The sequence below is a fragment of the Anopheles funestus genome, chromosome 2RL (assembly GCF_943734845.2).
Source record: "Anopheles funestus chromosome 2RL, idAnoFuneDA-416_04, whole genome shotgun sequence".
NCBI lineage: Eukaryota > Metazoa > Arthropoda > Insecta > Diptera > Culicidae > Anopheles > Anopheles funestus.
This window is the reverse complement of record NC_064598.1, coordinates 50,661,215-50,675,780: the sequence shown is the minus strand read 5'-3', so window position 1 is coordinate 50,675,780 and position 14,566 is coordinate 50,661,215. Positions and strand designations below refer to the sequence as shown.

General features: G+C 39.4%; 2 protein-coding genes across 46 annotated transcripts in view; one reads left to right on the top strand and one right to left on the bottom strand.

Annotated features, from left to right (window-relative positions):
* Positions 1-112: 112 nt before the first annotated feature.
* On the bottom strand, positions 113-1,588 carry LOC125760655 (valacyclovir hydrolase). Its single transcript, XM_049421015.1, has 3 exons — positions 878-1,588; positions 540-795; positions 113-475 (listed from the first exon to the last, which is right to left on the bottom strand). Exons 1-3 carry the CDS (start codon positions 1,437-1,439, stop codon positions 385-387), a joined length of 909 nt encoding a protein of 302 aa, XP_049276972.1. The 5' UTR covers positions 1,440-1,588; the 3' UTR covers positions 113-384.
* Positions 1,589-2,326: 738 nt separating this feature from the next.
* The window catches only part of LOC125760639 (modifier of mdg4-like), a 41,755-nt gene continuing 29,515 nt past the window's right edge, over positions 2,327-14,566 (top strand). For 25 of the 45 annotated variants that reach the window (XR_007418029.1, XR_007418028.1, XR_007418030.1 and 22 more), the window contains exons 1-4: positions 2,329-2,480; positions 3,074-3,326; positions 3,583-3,725; positions 3,812-4,544. Coding sequence is in view for 40 of the 45 variants with exons in the window: in XM_049420967.1 (XP_049276924.1) it covers positions 3,113-3,326; positions 3,583-3,725; positions 3,812-4,544 (1,090 nt within the window). In the remaining 5 variants the exon portion in view is untranslated. Of the gene's footprint in view, positions 2,481-3,073; positions 3,327-3,582; positions 3,726-3,811; positions 4,545-6,900; positions 8,564-8,781; positions 9,669-9,790; positions 10,040-10,133; positions 10,440-10,674; positions 11,211-11,291; positions 12,334-12,466; positions 13,030-13,159; positions 13,251-13,336; positions 13,613-13,710; positions 13,973-14,119; positions 14,497-14,566 lie in introns of those variants that run through there. The other 20 variants (XR_007418027.1, XR_007418026.1, XM_049420954.1 and 17 more) reach the window with 9 other exon arrangements.

Below are 14,566 nucleotides of genomic sequence, written 5' to 3'. Positions count from 1 at the left end.
GTTTTATTGTGTTTTTTTCCATCCTGAACGCTATTCATTATCGTGTCGAGTTTCCTTATTTTGTTAAAATTTCATACAAACTTTGAGCTGATGCAGCAATAACATGTTGGCATTACTACGAGAAGAAATGTGGAGCTAGATTCAGTATTTTCAATCGGGTTCCCGATCTTACAATATCATCGTGCTCTTTTCTTTATTCCATCAACATTTAAACGCCATCATTGAAAACATTAAATTATCTTTCAACAAAAGAGGAATTTCATCCAAATTAAACGCTACATAGAGTATTAAGACTAAAATAACAGAACAATCAACAGCTAAAACAGAGCCTTCGAGACTGCAACGGTACATGAAGCAGAAGAAAAACAACCCAATTCACATACGCTAACCCTGGATAAACTTGGCCACTAGAGTATTAAATTCGTTTGCATAGCGTAGATGAATGTTGTGCTTGCCATCGGGGAACACATGCAGACTGTGGGATAGAAAACAAACTAAATTAACAACAGACTAGCGTTTTCCAAAACGAATCTTCTTACTCAGTATTTTTGATGTTATTTAGTAGATAAGGCACATGATCGGGAATGATCATCGGATCCTTTGCCCCGTGTACGACCAGCGTCGGAGCTTTAATGTGTTTCAGCTTCCCGGAACAAATGTCACCTTTGCGCTCGTGGTAAATACGCAACAATCCATCCACCCAGGCCGACCATAGTTTGGGAAAGTGATCTACGCCGTACACTTGCTCCATCGGTTCTCGCATTCTTGCTGACCACTTCCGAACATCTCGTATATCTAAAAATCGTTTAAGTCCAATCGTTAGTGAGCTAAAACTATTTGCTGACATCACAATACCATCGTTAATGCTGCTATTTACCTTCGTAAATTTTTACTTCTGTGTCCGATATGTAGGAGTTCGATCCCCAAACGACCAGCTTCTCTACTCGATCCGGATGATTAGCTGCTAGCACCAGTCCGGTAATACCACCATCGCTCCAGCCAACGATACTGTACCTTTGAAAGCCTAGTTTCTGCATGAGCTCACCGGCAGCTGCTGCATCGCGCTCGAAAAAGTCGACCGTAAATTCCTTCTCCGGTGGGCGTGATTTACCGTAACCGGGTGGATCCCAGGCAATCACTCGATGATGTGGAAGTAACGCTGGCAAACCTTCTATTTGTGGTTTGAAGTCCGTCCAAGCGGTACCGAGCGCACCGGGCAACAATATGATGCCACGGTTTCCATTGCCAGCCTCAACGAAGTGTACGGAGTTCGAGCCGATTTGCAGCTGGCGCTCCTTTACCATCGGAACGGCGCTGCACATCGATCGTGCCGGTATGCCTGCCAAAAACGAGGGAAAACAGGAGAACGATGTTGTTTTGGCGATGTGTAGTGCCAAACCACTCTGCGCAACAACCGAGGACGCTAACAATCGCATCATTTTGACGGCCGCTGTTTTGTATTGTGCTTTGATTTGGTTAGAACAGACACTGTCCAACTCGGTAAAGGCTAATTAACCTGGCACTAGGAAAAGATAAACAATTGCGAGCAATGCTGGTTGCAACGCAACTCTGATGCAATTGATAAGCATTTTGTGTGCGTGTGCGTGTGTGTTTTTCAGAAAGAATATGACAGACGTCTTTAAAGGTCGCTTTTTTGCACAGAATTAAAAACATGACCAAAATAATCTAATTTCTTGTCGATCTTATCACGGTTTTAGGGTTTTTTTTTGTAAAATACATTGGTTCGATGGCCAGTAATGATATGTGCAAAATATATAATTCGGTAGCAAAATTTCATTAGCCATTGATAATTCTTTCACCGATAGAAAAACGCCTTACGGTAGTTCGATATCGGTCATTCATATTTATTATGTAGAAAACTCATTTTAATAACCGGCGCCAACCAAAGATCGACCCAAGCCAAGCCACGGTTTCAACCGTTGCAGCACAACACAGCATGACAAATGCTATCTGTCTCTTTTTTCCTAGCATGTGTGCAGTATAGCTCTTTCTTGTGAAGCTCTTTGCTGAATGCAAAATGAAATTTTTTATGGCCGTTATTTTTCAAAAATAAAAATGCAGCTCGTTGTTTATCACAATGGAAGCTTCAATGCAAACGCAGTTATAGCCATGTTTTTAAATTGAGCGAATATTTACGATAAAAATTGTGAGTTATTACTTTTGAGCAGAGTATAACGAAAAAAAGCATTGAATACATAATTATTCAGCAGTTTGAATTGTTTGGCGTGCTACAATTTTGATGGCAACACTGGTGCTGTCAAACGAGCACTGTCATCGACTGCTCTTCCTGTGCTGTGCAGGGGACTGTGTAGCAAGCCGACGCCATCAGCGCCATTTGTGAAAGAACTGTGCTAGGGGTTGGACGCCGTCGCTGCACTGTCCGTGTGTGTGAAGTTTTTTTTATTTCTAAGACTTGGTGTTAAATTTCACCAAAATTCAGTGTATTAGGTGAATTTCAGGTAAGTTACCAGAAATAGTGAAGAAAAACATGAAATTCGGTGTAGTTTAGTTGTAATTTGAGTGAAACTGGGTCGCAGTGCCAGAGTCCCCACGGCGTAGCGCTAGCGCTACCGCATACCAAACTAGCCGCCATATTACTTTTTCACCACTTGGTCGAAAAATCGATGTCGGGAAAATGGCGGCGCTAAACGGTGCAGTGTGCTCGATTTATGGATGTTCGAAAGCGACGCGGAGGACATTTTTTCGAGAGCTCTTTGTATTTCGAGTGCTTTTGCCGAGTTTGGTCGATTGTTTTGATTTGGAAGGAATTTGAAAACAATTTGCATAAATTTTTTGATATTTCGCTTTTGCAGTGAAACAGCTTACAATCTTTTTTCTAATTAAGTTGAAATTACGTCGTAACTTTTGCGTAGCGTTACTTCCGCCGCCATGTCAAGTAATGAAACTGATTTTGGGCTCTTTTCTTTGAGTTTAACTTTAGTTTAAAAAAGAAAAATTTTGCTCAGTTCTTTCATGCTCATTATTTTACTTTGACTGTTGAATAAAATGAACAATTTAGTGATATTTCCTATTTTTCTATTTAATTTCATAGCGTCATTGAGTGAAGCGGGAAACGGTAGCGTCGTCCAAGATGGCGGACGATGAGCAATTCTCTCTGTGTTGGAATAATTTCAACTCCAACTTATCAGCGGGATTTCATGAATCGCTGCAGCGTGGCGATTTGGTGGATGTGACATTGGCTGCCGAAGGCCAATTAGTACAAGCACATCGTTTAGTGTTATCAGTATGTTCTCCGTATTTTCGGAAAATGTTTAACCAGATGCCTAAGAATCAACATGCTTTCGGTAAGTACTTAATTTTATGATTGTTTTCATCGTTATCGTTAATAGTTTATTAAACGGACTTGGAGTAATGTGTTATTATCATTTTTTAGCACAAGATACCAGGGTTTTCTTAACTAGTTAAGAAAATATTACTAAAATAATAAACTATTCTTGATATCGATTAGCAAAGAGAAGCTAGTGCGCAGAATCTCCTCAAACGGAGTTTTTTTATTGTGAGTTTTTAATAATGCTTTTGGGTGATGTGGTATGATTGCAGTTTTCCTGAAAGATGTTACCCACGCGGCACTTCAGGATCTCATACAGTTTATGTACTGTGGGGAGGTGAACGTGAAACAGGATGCCCTACCCGCCTTTATCAGTACCGCCGAAGCATTGCAAATTAAAGGATTAACAGAAACGGTAAATGCTTCGTTCGATTAGCCTTATAGAAGACGAAAAGATGTACGACAACGATGTATGTATGTTTTTTTTTATTTCGGTTACAGGGCGACAGCGCACCACCACAACAGTCGCCCGCCAAAGAAGAAGTTTCTGCGGTCCCTGCGACGACAGCCAGTATTTCTACCACCGTCCCAGCGGCTTCCCAACGAATAAAGAGTCAGCGAAATCGCGTTCAATCGTACAAAATAGAGTCGGAAGAAAGTGGCGATGATAAAATAGTACATATACAAGCCAGTACATCTCATCATGTGTCAGCGCAGCAACTCCAGGCACAGACAAACATTAGCTCTCAAAAACGTACCATGTCACAGCGCGGTGTTACAAGCCATGCGATGAAGCGCCCGAAAATTTCGATCAGTGCTAGTAGCGACGGAATGGACACTTCAGACAACACACACACACCGGCACAAGCACAGACGGTACAGACAGTGCAAATAGTGAAACAAATTCCTGCTCAAGTGATCGAACCGGAATACATTGAACTCCCAATGGAATCAATAAATCCAAAGGCAGAACCAGACTATACCGATGAGACCGCTGAAATCGAGACGGTTGATGCTGAAACGGAACAGGAACACAAACTATCGGAACATGACCAGGGAGATGGCGATGATGACGGACACTACGTTGAAGATGAAACGTACGGAGACATGGCTATGGGCAAATATGAAGAATCATATCTAACGGAAGGCGAGGATGGAGCGAAACCTGGAGCATCTGGATTTGTGGATTCTTATACATCGGACGGCGGAACTGGCACGGAACAATCGACACAAGGTAGGTGTATAAAACATATTGATTTAAAACGAGCATGAAATCAGTGGCGCTGTCGAAAACTTCTCATTGGCTGTAGTGGTTTGAAGGGTTTTGATCTTTTCCCATTTTACTTTTTTTACGGTGGGATAAAACGGATGTATTGCAAAAATTACCAGAAGTGTAAGAATGGTCATTATCAGTGTGTGTGCGCAATCTTGGAAAAGGATGTGAAATATGATTTCGGAGGATCAACGTTATCCGTACGAAGTGAACAGACGATATTGAAGATGAAATTGAAAAGATACATATTGGTGCATAGTGAGAAGATTAATCATGACTTCACCCTAGTTTGCGTTAGTTTTGGTCAGTACACGCTAGTACTGTTTGCAATGATGAAATGTAATTTTTAAATAAGTTTCGTGTGTGCGCGTTTACTATAATATGTGCCGTGAGTGTTACGTCCAACAGAGTCTCTTCTACGTTTGGTGTTCGGGTTTTGTATGGTCCTTCCAAAGCTGTACAGGATAATAGTGATTATATGAGGTATGTAAAAATTTTATCGGGGAAAGATCAAATACATTCAAACCTGTTTTTAAAATATCGTTTTTCAAGCCGTTCGAAAGTGGCTGCATTGGTTTGGTTTAATATCATATGGTCAATTTTATTTATATGAAAGGCCAGAGAAGTTATTGTTGGCAAAACTTTTTTCTTGCAACAGTCTATCAGGGCAGTATTAATGCGTACGAATTGTATGATAATGCAGTCCTAATAGGTTGTTCTGGTTCCTAAAACCAATTATAAACGATTACATTATGTTTTCAATTGTATATGCTCAAATGTATACATTTATACTCTATATGATTAAGCTGTCAACTTGTGCGATTTATCTTTATATTTTAATTAAAAATAATTTAATTTATGATTTCATCCGTACGATGTTATACTTGTTTTCCGGGATAATCCAAGAGATCAAAATCATGACGCGTTTATTAGTGGTTCGGATTTTTAACTAATTTTATTCGAAGCTCGATATTGATTCGCGCGGAAATCACGAATTCCTTTATAGTGTTTCGATAAAACGTGTTTATGATTTAAACGGGATAATTTAAAATCACATAGAGTTCTAATTCCGAACGTTTCTCATACGCGTTATAGTTTTTATTCGGGTCGATCGTCATTCGCGTTATAGTTTTTGTTCAATCATCATTTGCGTTACGGTTTTACTTCGGGACGCTTTTCATTGGCGTATAAAAAGAAAAAAAGATGACGATCATCTTCAAATACATGTTCAGTGCAGTTAAAATTGTGAATGTTAAGGATATGCCTTAGATGGCACCCAACAATAATACTGGTAAGTATAAAGATGCGCCTATGGCAAAAGCGCTGCGAACATCTTTACTCCTGCTCAATTTATGGAGCTAAACGACGGAGCTGATGCCACACCTGAGGAATGTGTTGAAGTTATAAAGGATGAAAAGATCTGGTCCAGGATCTTTGCACTGTTAAAAAAAGGTAGCAGGTGGGTATGAAATTTATTTTCTTTTTACTTAGCCTTAAGGTTAGAATAACATGATTGAACATATGAGAAATTTTCCGAGGTTATCATTTTCGAGATAATAGACTTTCACCTCGTTTACGCTCATGTTGTGTGATAAGTAAATGTTCGTTTCTAATTTTTTGAAATATTAACTGAATTCTTTATACTCTGATAGCCACATATGTGACATCGGCATTTCAATTATTGAGACAATTGCAAATCAAAGCAATGAATTTCTTACTGCAGTAAGAGAGACTTACATTTACCTATCACAGAAACAAGCGTCTCATTTCTAACATATAACTTGGATGATATGAAGCAGATTGTGGTTAAACACGTAAGTATAACACTTTGAGAGGGGAGGGGAGCACGCTCAAAACAGTAATATTGAATTGCGGAAATAAGAACGGAACGGCTCTCACTTGCAAGTATTGTTAAACGGATAGAAGCATTTCGCATTCCTTCTGGATTTATTTTTTACATTATGATTCATTGAAAATATTTGTCATTCGATACAAATATTTCTTCATTTTTAGGATGCTATTGATACATGGACACGCCCTGAAGTGAAGATAGCTAGATACGAATGATTTGCATCCATGATGAAGTAAATACGTGTTAGGTTTGGGCATTGTAACTGTAGCTTGGTTTTGTAAGCAGAAATACAGTTCCTTTGGTGAAGTGACCAGTGTATTGATTTATTATTTGCAACATCAGCAACGAAGTTATTTGCTTATAATGAATCGTGTTAGCTTATTGATTCCACTCTTAACAAGCATCTACAAACAATGTTCATGTATCTCATGCTGTTGTCGTTTACTGTAAATTATACATTTACAGATCAAGGATCACTATTGCGGTCCACTGGTGTAGATGCTTGCAATTCCGCTACTAGGATGGATTTATTAAAAACGATCAAGACAGAAGAAGATACCATTGTGAAGGACGAGTTAATGGACAATTTCCAGTTAGCTTTGCGCAGTTCTAATGTCAATGAGGCCAGTTCCATCGCCACGAATTTGTCCGAACTTGTTGACAATGCTACACCAAAAACTCTTAGCGTCACTTCTACGCGTAACAGTACAAGGCTGATGGGAAGGAAAGATGTAACTGTCCTCTCCCGGGAGAAGCGCAAGGACGATAACTCAGTTGTGAACAAATTCCATGAGCTAAAGAAGAGCAGCGGTTCCCCTGCGCAACGCAGTAGATGCGTAACTTGTTTTAACAGGACCATTTTGGAATCGGAGCGAATGCCCAAGCCCAAAACTAAATGGGTCACTACCTTCTGTGCTGATTGTCCAGGGAAACCATTTTTATGTATTCTTTGTTTCAGCAGAATACACTGCAACAACAGCATAGGTATAAGGGAAGTATTATAGTACTGGTGGATTCGGCCATTGTTGAATACCTTTCAAAATAGTTTATTTAGAAGCTTACATGTAGTTACAGTATGCATAAATTCATTCCTTATCAAAATGTTATGTGTGATAACATTTTTACGGACTTAGGTTCGGTTTTGCTTGTTCAACAAGTTTTACGTGCAGACGGAAGTCAAACAAGATGTAATGTTATATTTTAAATTTTGGAGATCTATTTGGACGATCTTACGAGAGAATTGTGGGTACACTCAAGATCCTAGCACATGTGTAATCAATACACAAACAATTAATATCTTCTAAACAGGATATAATAGAACGTGTCATGGATGCGGTTGTCTGCCTGAATTTCAAAATGCAGACGCAGGATTTCGCTCGTGGTATAGAGCACGTTGGATAATGTGATTCATTAATATCTGGTTATCGTTTAAAGTTAATTTAAACACACAAGTGAGGAGTACCGTTATTATACCAACCAAATCAAACTGCTATGCATGCTACATCAGTGCCGAGAGTACGTAAAATGCCCTGAGAAAATGAAAATTCAAATGTTATTCAATAGCTGCCCATCGCACGCTTATTGAATTACCCTTACATAGGAGTAAGAAAGTTATAGAAATTCTAAGTGGTAGCAGAGTTAGAATAAATCGATTCAATAGGCTTTCGTTTATTGATGTTCGCGGCAAGGGAACATTTTTTTCACAGTGATACTTACGTCACAGAACGAAAGCTTTCATTTAGTTAAAAATAACCAACGGAAAAATAGCTATTTTTGCGTTGTGTTAGCACAACAATATTTCGTTTTTGTATTAAAGTTCAGGTAAAAGGTAGACGATGCTCTTTATCCTTGAACTACCAGCTAGGATTATATGAATAAGAATTGATAGTCAGCCTTTCTGCGACGGCAGATTGAATTATATACAGTGTTAACATTGATTAGCACTTTAAAATTACATTTCAGTTATGATAACGTGCCCAAGATGGGAATTCCAGTAGATAGTAGAACATTATTACAAGAAAATGCGTATTTTCAACGTGTGCACGTGTGCCTTGATATTTTCTCTAAAAGATATCTTCTAAAACAAGTAAATTTTGAAAATAAAGCGGACTATAGTCTCTATGAAGAACATGAACTCAGTTATTCAGCGTGTCAATCATCCGAAAATAATATTAGAATATCCATGGATGAGGGTGCAATTCCGCTGTTAACATGTTTTTGAATGTTAATCGATATCAACACTGTAGATATCTCCTTTCTCTTTTATTGTATAAATCCCTTCGTTGTGTCAATACTTGTACTTCAGTTCGATTTTTTCTTCGCTCTTGTGATCTTGCTTCTTTTTAGGGCTTTCGTCCTTTTCTACACGGCATCATGGTCATGCACATGGTTTGGATGTGAAGAGAACAACTTTTATTTTACCGAAGAACTGCAGTATAAGACCGATAACTAATGTAAAACAAAATTATTTGATACCGTCATCCGTCAAGTCGCATCAATTTCATAATTTAGACCTGACTCCCAGACCAACGGTGTCTCCTGCAAGTCTACAGAGCAATGCCGTTACCATAATTATGAATGACGCTACAGCCATAGTAAAATTCATAAGGTCACAGAAAAAGTGCGCTCAGCTCGTGTACGAAGGATATATCTTCAATCGGAAAACACTACACCAGAACGGTCGTACAACATGGCGCTGTTCGGATTTGCTGAAATATCATTGCAAAGCAAGTTGTGTGACGAAATTGAATCGGTTGATAAGCACGCGATGCGACCACAATCATGAAGATCATTCGGCTAAAATAGCCGATAAAACGCTGTATGACTATCCCGAGGACTTGGAAGAATACATGAATATCCGCACACGAGATCCGATTGATATTGAGAAACACAAATTGGACGTGATTGATACTGGGGCGGAATTTAAGGTCGTGATTCGGGATAACGGTAGCATAGGTCATCCGGCTACCAATCGCGTACCACCACTTGAATCGATGAAAAAAGATACACTTGCATTGAAACGCCAATAGGTGACATGCCACAAAATTAGTATAAGCGATCAACACGATGAGCAGAAACGTGCGAAATTTTCTCACAGATTAAGAATCCTGCATTACCTGCAACCTTGAATTTCATTTCAATCCAATCGTACATATAAACATCGTTTTGTTAGCATTTAAGCAAAATTCTTTAATCAATTGTGTAGCAAAACAATAAAAATCGTACAAATTAAATACGCTTTGGGAATCTGTTCGCAGATGCGGTTGGTTTTTTAATATATATCATACCTGTTACATAGCTGTACATTACAAATTTCATTCTGCACTCTAATGGTTGATCCTCATCCTCTCTGAAGCCGACGACAATAATCTCTTCGGCTTAGACATAAAAAGACCACCGGCGGCGCATGGCAAACATTTGTTCCTCAGCAGCCGAAAAGGTGGACTGCAGCTGGTGCACGACAACTACCTGTACCGGTCAAACCTTCGCCGGCAGGGACGGAATGGAGATGTTATTTATTGGGAATGTATCTACAACCGGGGCCAAAAGTGTCGCGGTCGGCTGAAAACGATTGGAAACAGCATTTATGTTACAAACGGTGAAGGTATGTGTGTTTTAAGAGCTGCTTTCTATCAAATCGTTTAATCTATCTATCTTTCATGCATATGTGCATGTTTAATTTTATTTTGTTTTTGCAGTGGAACACAATCACCCCAACGATCACAGGCGGATTGTTAATGCAACGCTGTGCAGGACCGTTACGCTGAAAGACATATGGTCGTTGTAAAGTTCCCAACAACTACATTTACAGAGCACCCGTTTTAGGGTATTGTAAAGAGCGAAATTTTACAACGCGGTATATTTTGTTGTGAACAAACTCAATTTTATGTTTCCGACGGAAAACTGAAATAACGATCATCGTTTCATTAACGCTTGCGAGTATTAAGCATCTTTTTACATTCATACTTGAGCTGCAGAATTTGAGCAACTTTTGTTTCATAAATTTGTGATCGATGTGTATTTGTGGCGTTTGTGCCATTGACAAACAGTGACAACAATGGCTAAATGTTTAAAAATAATTTTTAAATAAACACACTATTTATGTAAAATTAAAAAACCCAAAATAATTTAGTTTGTATTTCCAACCATTTTTTTAATATAATTGTGAAATCAATTTTCATTCTCAGATGTTAAACAAGAAATATAATTCGAATATGTAATTCTTCCTTGTTATCACAGACATCTGGAAACTGAATAGTTCAACCCATTCGCGGCAATATGTATGCAAACAATTGTCATCGAGAAAAGCCATTACCATGCAGCTTGATAATGAAACCCCCAAGCAGATGATGTTTGTCCGTAGCTCGTGGGGTCGAAAGCATCTTCTATACGATGGGTATACGTATGCTTCCAACAAGCGTATCGAGTCGACGAACACCACCTACTGGCGTTGTACGTTGTTTCATCGCCGAAATGTTAAAGTGCCATGTGAAGTGCGTTGTACGGTGCGTGATGGCAAAATGGTCAAAATGTTCGGCAAACATAATCATCCACCGGAAGTGTCGAAGTTTGACGGCAAGGAATTGGAAACGGAGTACTGTATTCGTGATCCATGAAAAAAAAGAATAAAAGATCCAGAGAATGTTAATAGTGGCAAAGGAATAGTTTTATGATATCTAATGTAATAGTATTATTAAGATTAAAATAGCGAAATTATGCCGTAATTCGTACTACATCCGATTGACCGCTAGACATTTACAGAATAAAACGATGGAGGTTTAAAGTATGATAACACTAATGAAACATACTTACAAGAAATGTTTTTTCTTTTCTTCCAATGACTGTGTAACAAGCAGCACCCGAGTCGGCAACCACCAGCAATGATCAACCGTCCGGTTGCCCGATGACATCTATGCCGGACTCTGCGGTTGAGTTGAAGTTCATCAAGAGTCCCTGGTCAACACCGTGCTTGGTGTTGAACAATTTTCTGTACAATTGTCACAGTACGCGGGGCGATATTTGTTATTGGCGATGCCATAACTATTCACGCAAGGTAAAAGAGGAACGTTGCCGCGCACGTTGTGTGGTAAAAAATGGGCGACTCAGTGCGCTCACCGGTGCCCAGCACAATCATCCACCGCACACAGAGAAAATTGAACGAATAGTACGCCGGAATCATGCCGACGAGTTGCAGGAACAGGAAATGATGCGTATCCAGCAACAGCAGCAGCATCAGCAGCAACAACAGCAACAGCAGCACCAGGATCTTCTATGTTACCAACAGGAAGGAGAGATAAAGTCACAAACACATTTGCAAACCAGTAAAAACATTTTATTGGTAATGGCAGCAGCGCCAGCAGCCTGCTCACCAGCTAATCCTCAAAGCGGAACCGATGTTGGCCAGGAAGGACAGCCAATCGTGCGACAACATACCACGCTGGATGTATCCAGCGCACCATTGATATCATCGGTTACAACCGTACTTCCACCAGCTATCACTGATCTCATTAAAATGGAAGAGTATGATCTTCCGACGGTGGAATTGTAGTGTCTAGCGACGGGGTGGGATATTGATAGGATCATGCCATAACAGTACCAAAGAGCGAGAAGCAGTTAAAATTTTAGATGAATTTCGAAACCGCGGGGCTCATTGTTTGTTTCGTTTGGATCAGAAGCAATAATGAGTGTGAAATATGCAATAAACAGTTTAATAAGCTAGATAATGTTAGTTGGGCAAATGAACGAGATGTTCCAGACGCAATATTAGTGGAGTATACATTGTCAAAGACTAGACATTAATAAGACAGTACAGCAGTATTTACCTCTGAGCCAGAATTTCTTAGAATAAAACTAATGCAATCTATTTATTCGCGCGAGGTGTGCCTCATCAAAACAAAATCTGAATATTCCATTATTGATTTTAGCAAACATCTAGAAAAAAAAAACAAAACTTTAACTATGATCGTTTAGGTAGGAGGAAATGGCTTGCTAATGAGTAACTATTCTTCTCTTTCTTTTTCACAATCGACAGTTACAAACGTACAAACAAAGTTAGACGCGACAGAATCCTACGATAAAGGGCACATGTTCATACGCAGCCAACGGGGTCTACCGCTACTGGCGCGGGATAACTTCATCTATCGGTGCGAGAGAGCGCGCAATCATCGTTCCTACTGGTTGTGCATCCGGTATAAGACGAATCAATGCAAGGGACGCATTATTTGTCAGAACAACACAGTGCTAAAGGAAACGAAGCACTGCCATCCAGATGATCATCGCCGACTGAACCGCTCCGAGACGACATTTGTCGATCTGTCCAGTATAAATATCGATGCATGGGTGAAGTCAGTTTGTCCAGTTTCTAAAAAAGTGCGCAACACGGCAAAACAATTACTAGTAGTAGAACCAAACAATGCAAAATCTCCGGCGACAGCTTTTACAACGACGATAGCTGGAAGCTTTTGAAGTTAATTAAATTGTTTAACATACATGAGGGATAACAGCATATTTATACCCTGTTAACGTACCATTCTGTTTCCAGGATCTCGAAATAAATTATGCCATTTACTGCGGAAGAAACGTGATTCCTTACAACTAGTGTACCTATGTTGCAGTTCGTGTTTGCTCATGTTTATGGAAAATAGATCAGCTAGATGTACTAGATTTTTACCTAACGAAATGCGTACTAATTACACATGATTTTGTTTCTAAACTTTCTCTTTAGAATATATACTGAGTCAACGTGGCTATCCACTGCTCGTGATGAATAATTTTCTGTTTCGAAAAAATCGTGGCCGCTACTGGCGATGCATACGGTGAGCAATGAAGTCGTTTAGCAGATTCATGTTTCATTAGTTTGCAACTGTATTCTTAATGTCGTACAAATCGGTTTTAATTGCAGCTGTACTAAATACAAATGTCGCAGCCGCGTCACATTGAAGGACAACGATCTCGTTTTGTACAGCGGAACCCATACTCACGGTCCGGAAACGGCTAAGATTCAGATGGGACGAAAAGCACGCGACAGTGAAGCACAACACATCAACTACGGTAACGATGCAGTCCCGTATCGACACTATATGGCGAGGCAACCACACTGTAAGGTGGATGTTTTACCAATATCCATAAAAAAGGAGGACAAAGATGTCTAACATGTTTGCGCGAAAAATCAGAATGTGTATGTGATTATTTTTTGCTTCAACATCAGTGTGGTTCTATATGATAAATAATGTTCTCCTCATTCTTACGTTTTAATTTTCTTCTGTTTTTTTTCAGTTCAGCCGTTTGTCGAGTCCAGCCAGTCTATTTGACGAAATGAAAGTTTGACTTTCATCGTCTACCACCAGAAGGTTTAGAATTTGCATTTCCGGGGATTCGTTAAATGCGATAGAAAAGATTCATTTGGGTATGATATCCACACAAAACTAGCCATAGAAAAGCTATTGGCTGATGCAAAACAAAAATGATGTAAAATAAAACTTTTTGTCCATAATAGTAAATACGAAACAATCAGTGACTATGTGGTGTTGTATATGCGGAAAAGATTAAACAGTGTATTCGGTTGAATAATTCGTGTAGTTTGCCTTATATTCGAGAAGCCTTTAACCGAGATGTACGCTTGTATGAGTGATACGAATCAAAATAATCAGCTTATATACCTGCTTTTGTTTTGTATGCTTTTCAGCACCACGGACAAAAAAATCGCGCCGGGACTCGTTCAGTTATGATTTGCCTTATGAAATGATCAATAACCGCAAGGGTGGTTTAAATCTGCACTTCCGAGGATATATCTACCGGCGGAAAACCAATTTCACGCAGACAACCAACTGGGTGTGCGCAAACCCGTTGACGAATCGTAACGACAATGCATTAAGTTATGCGGGCCCTTGTGCTGCACGTTGCACCACGGACGGAGCCGGTGGTATTCGGTTTAGTAGAAAATGGCACAATCATGGTCCAGTTACCATGCTCACAGAAATCGACGAAGGATAAGGGGCGAATAATATATCGACTTGTCACTTCTGAATTTGTACAAATAGTAAATAAATGCAATGAAAATCATATTGTAATCTTTTCGTGTCAATAGTTTTAGTACATACTGTGTGCGTCCGTTACTGTTCGGCGATTTTAC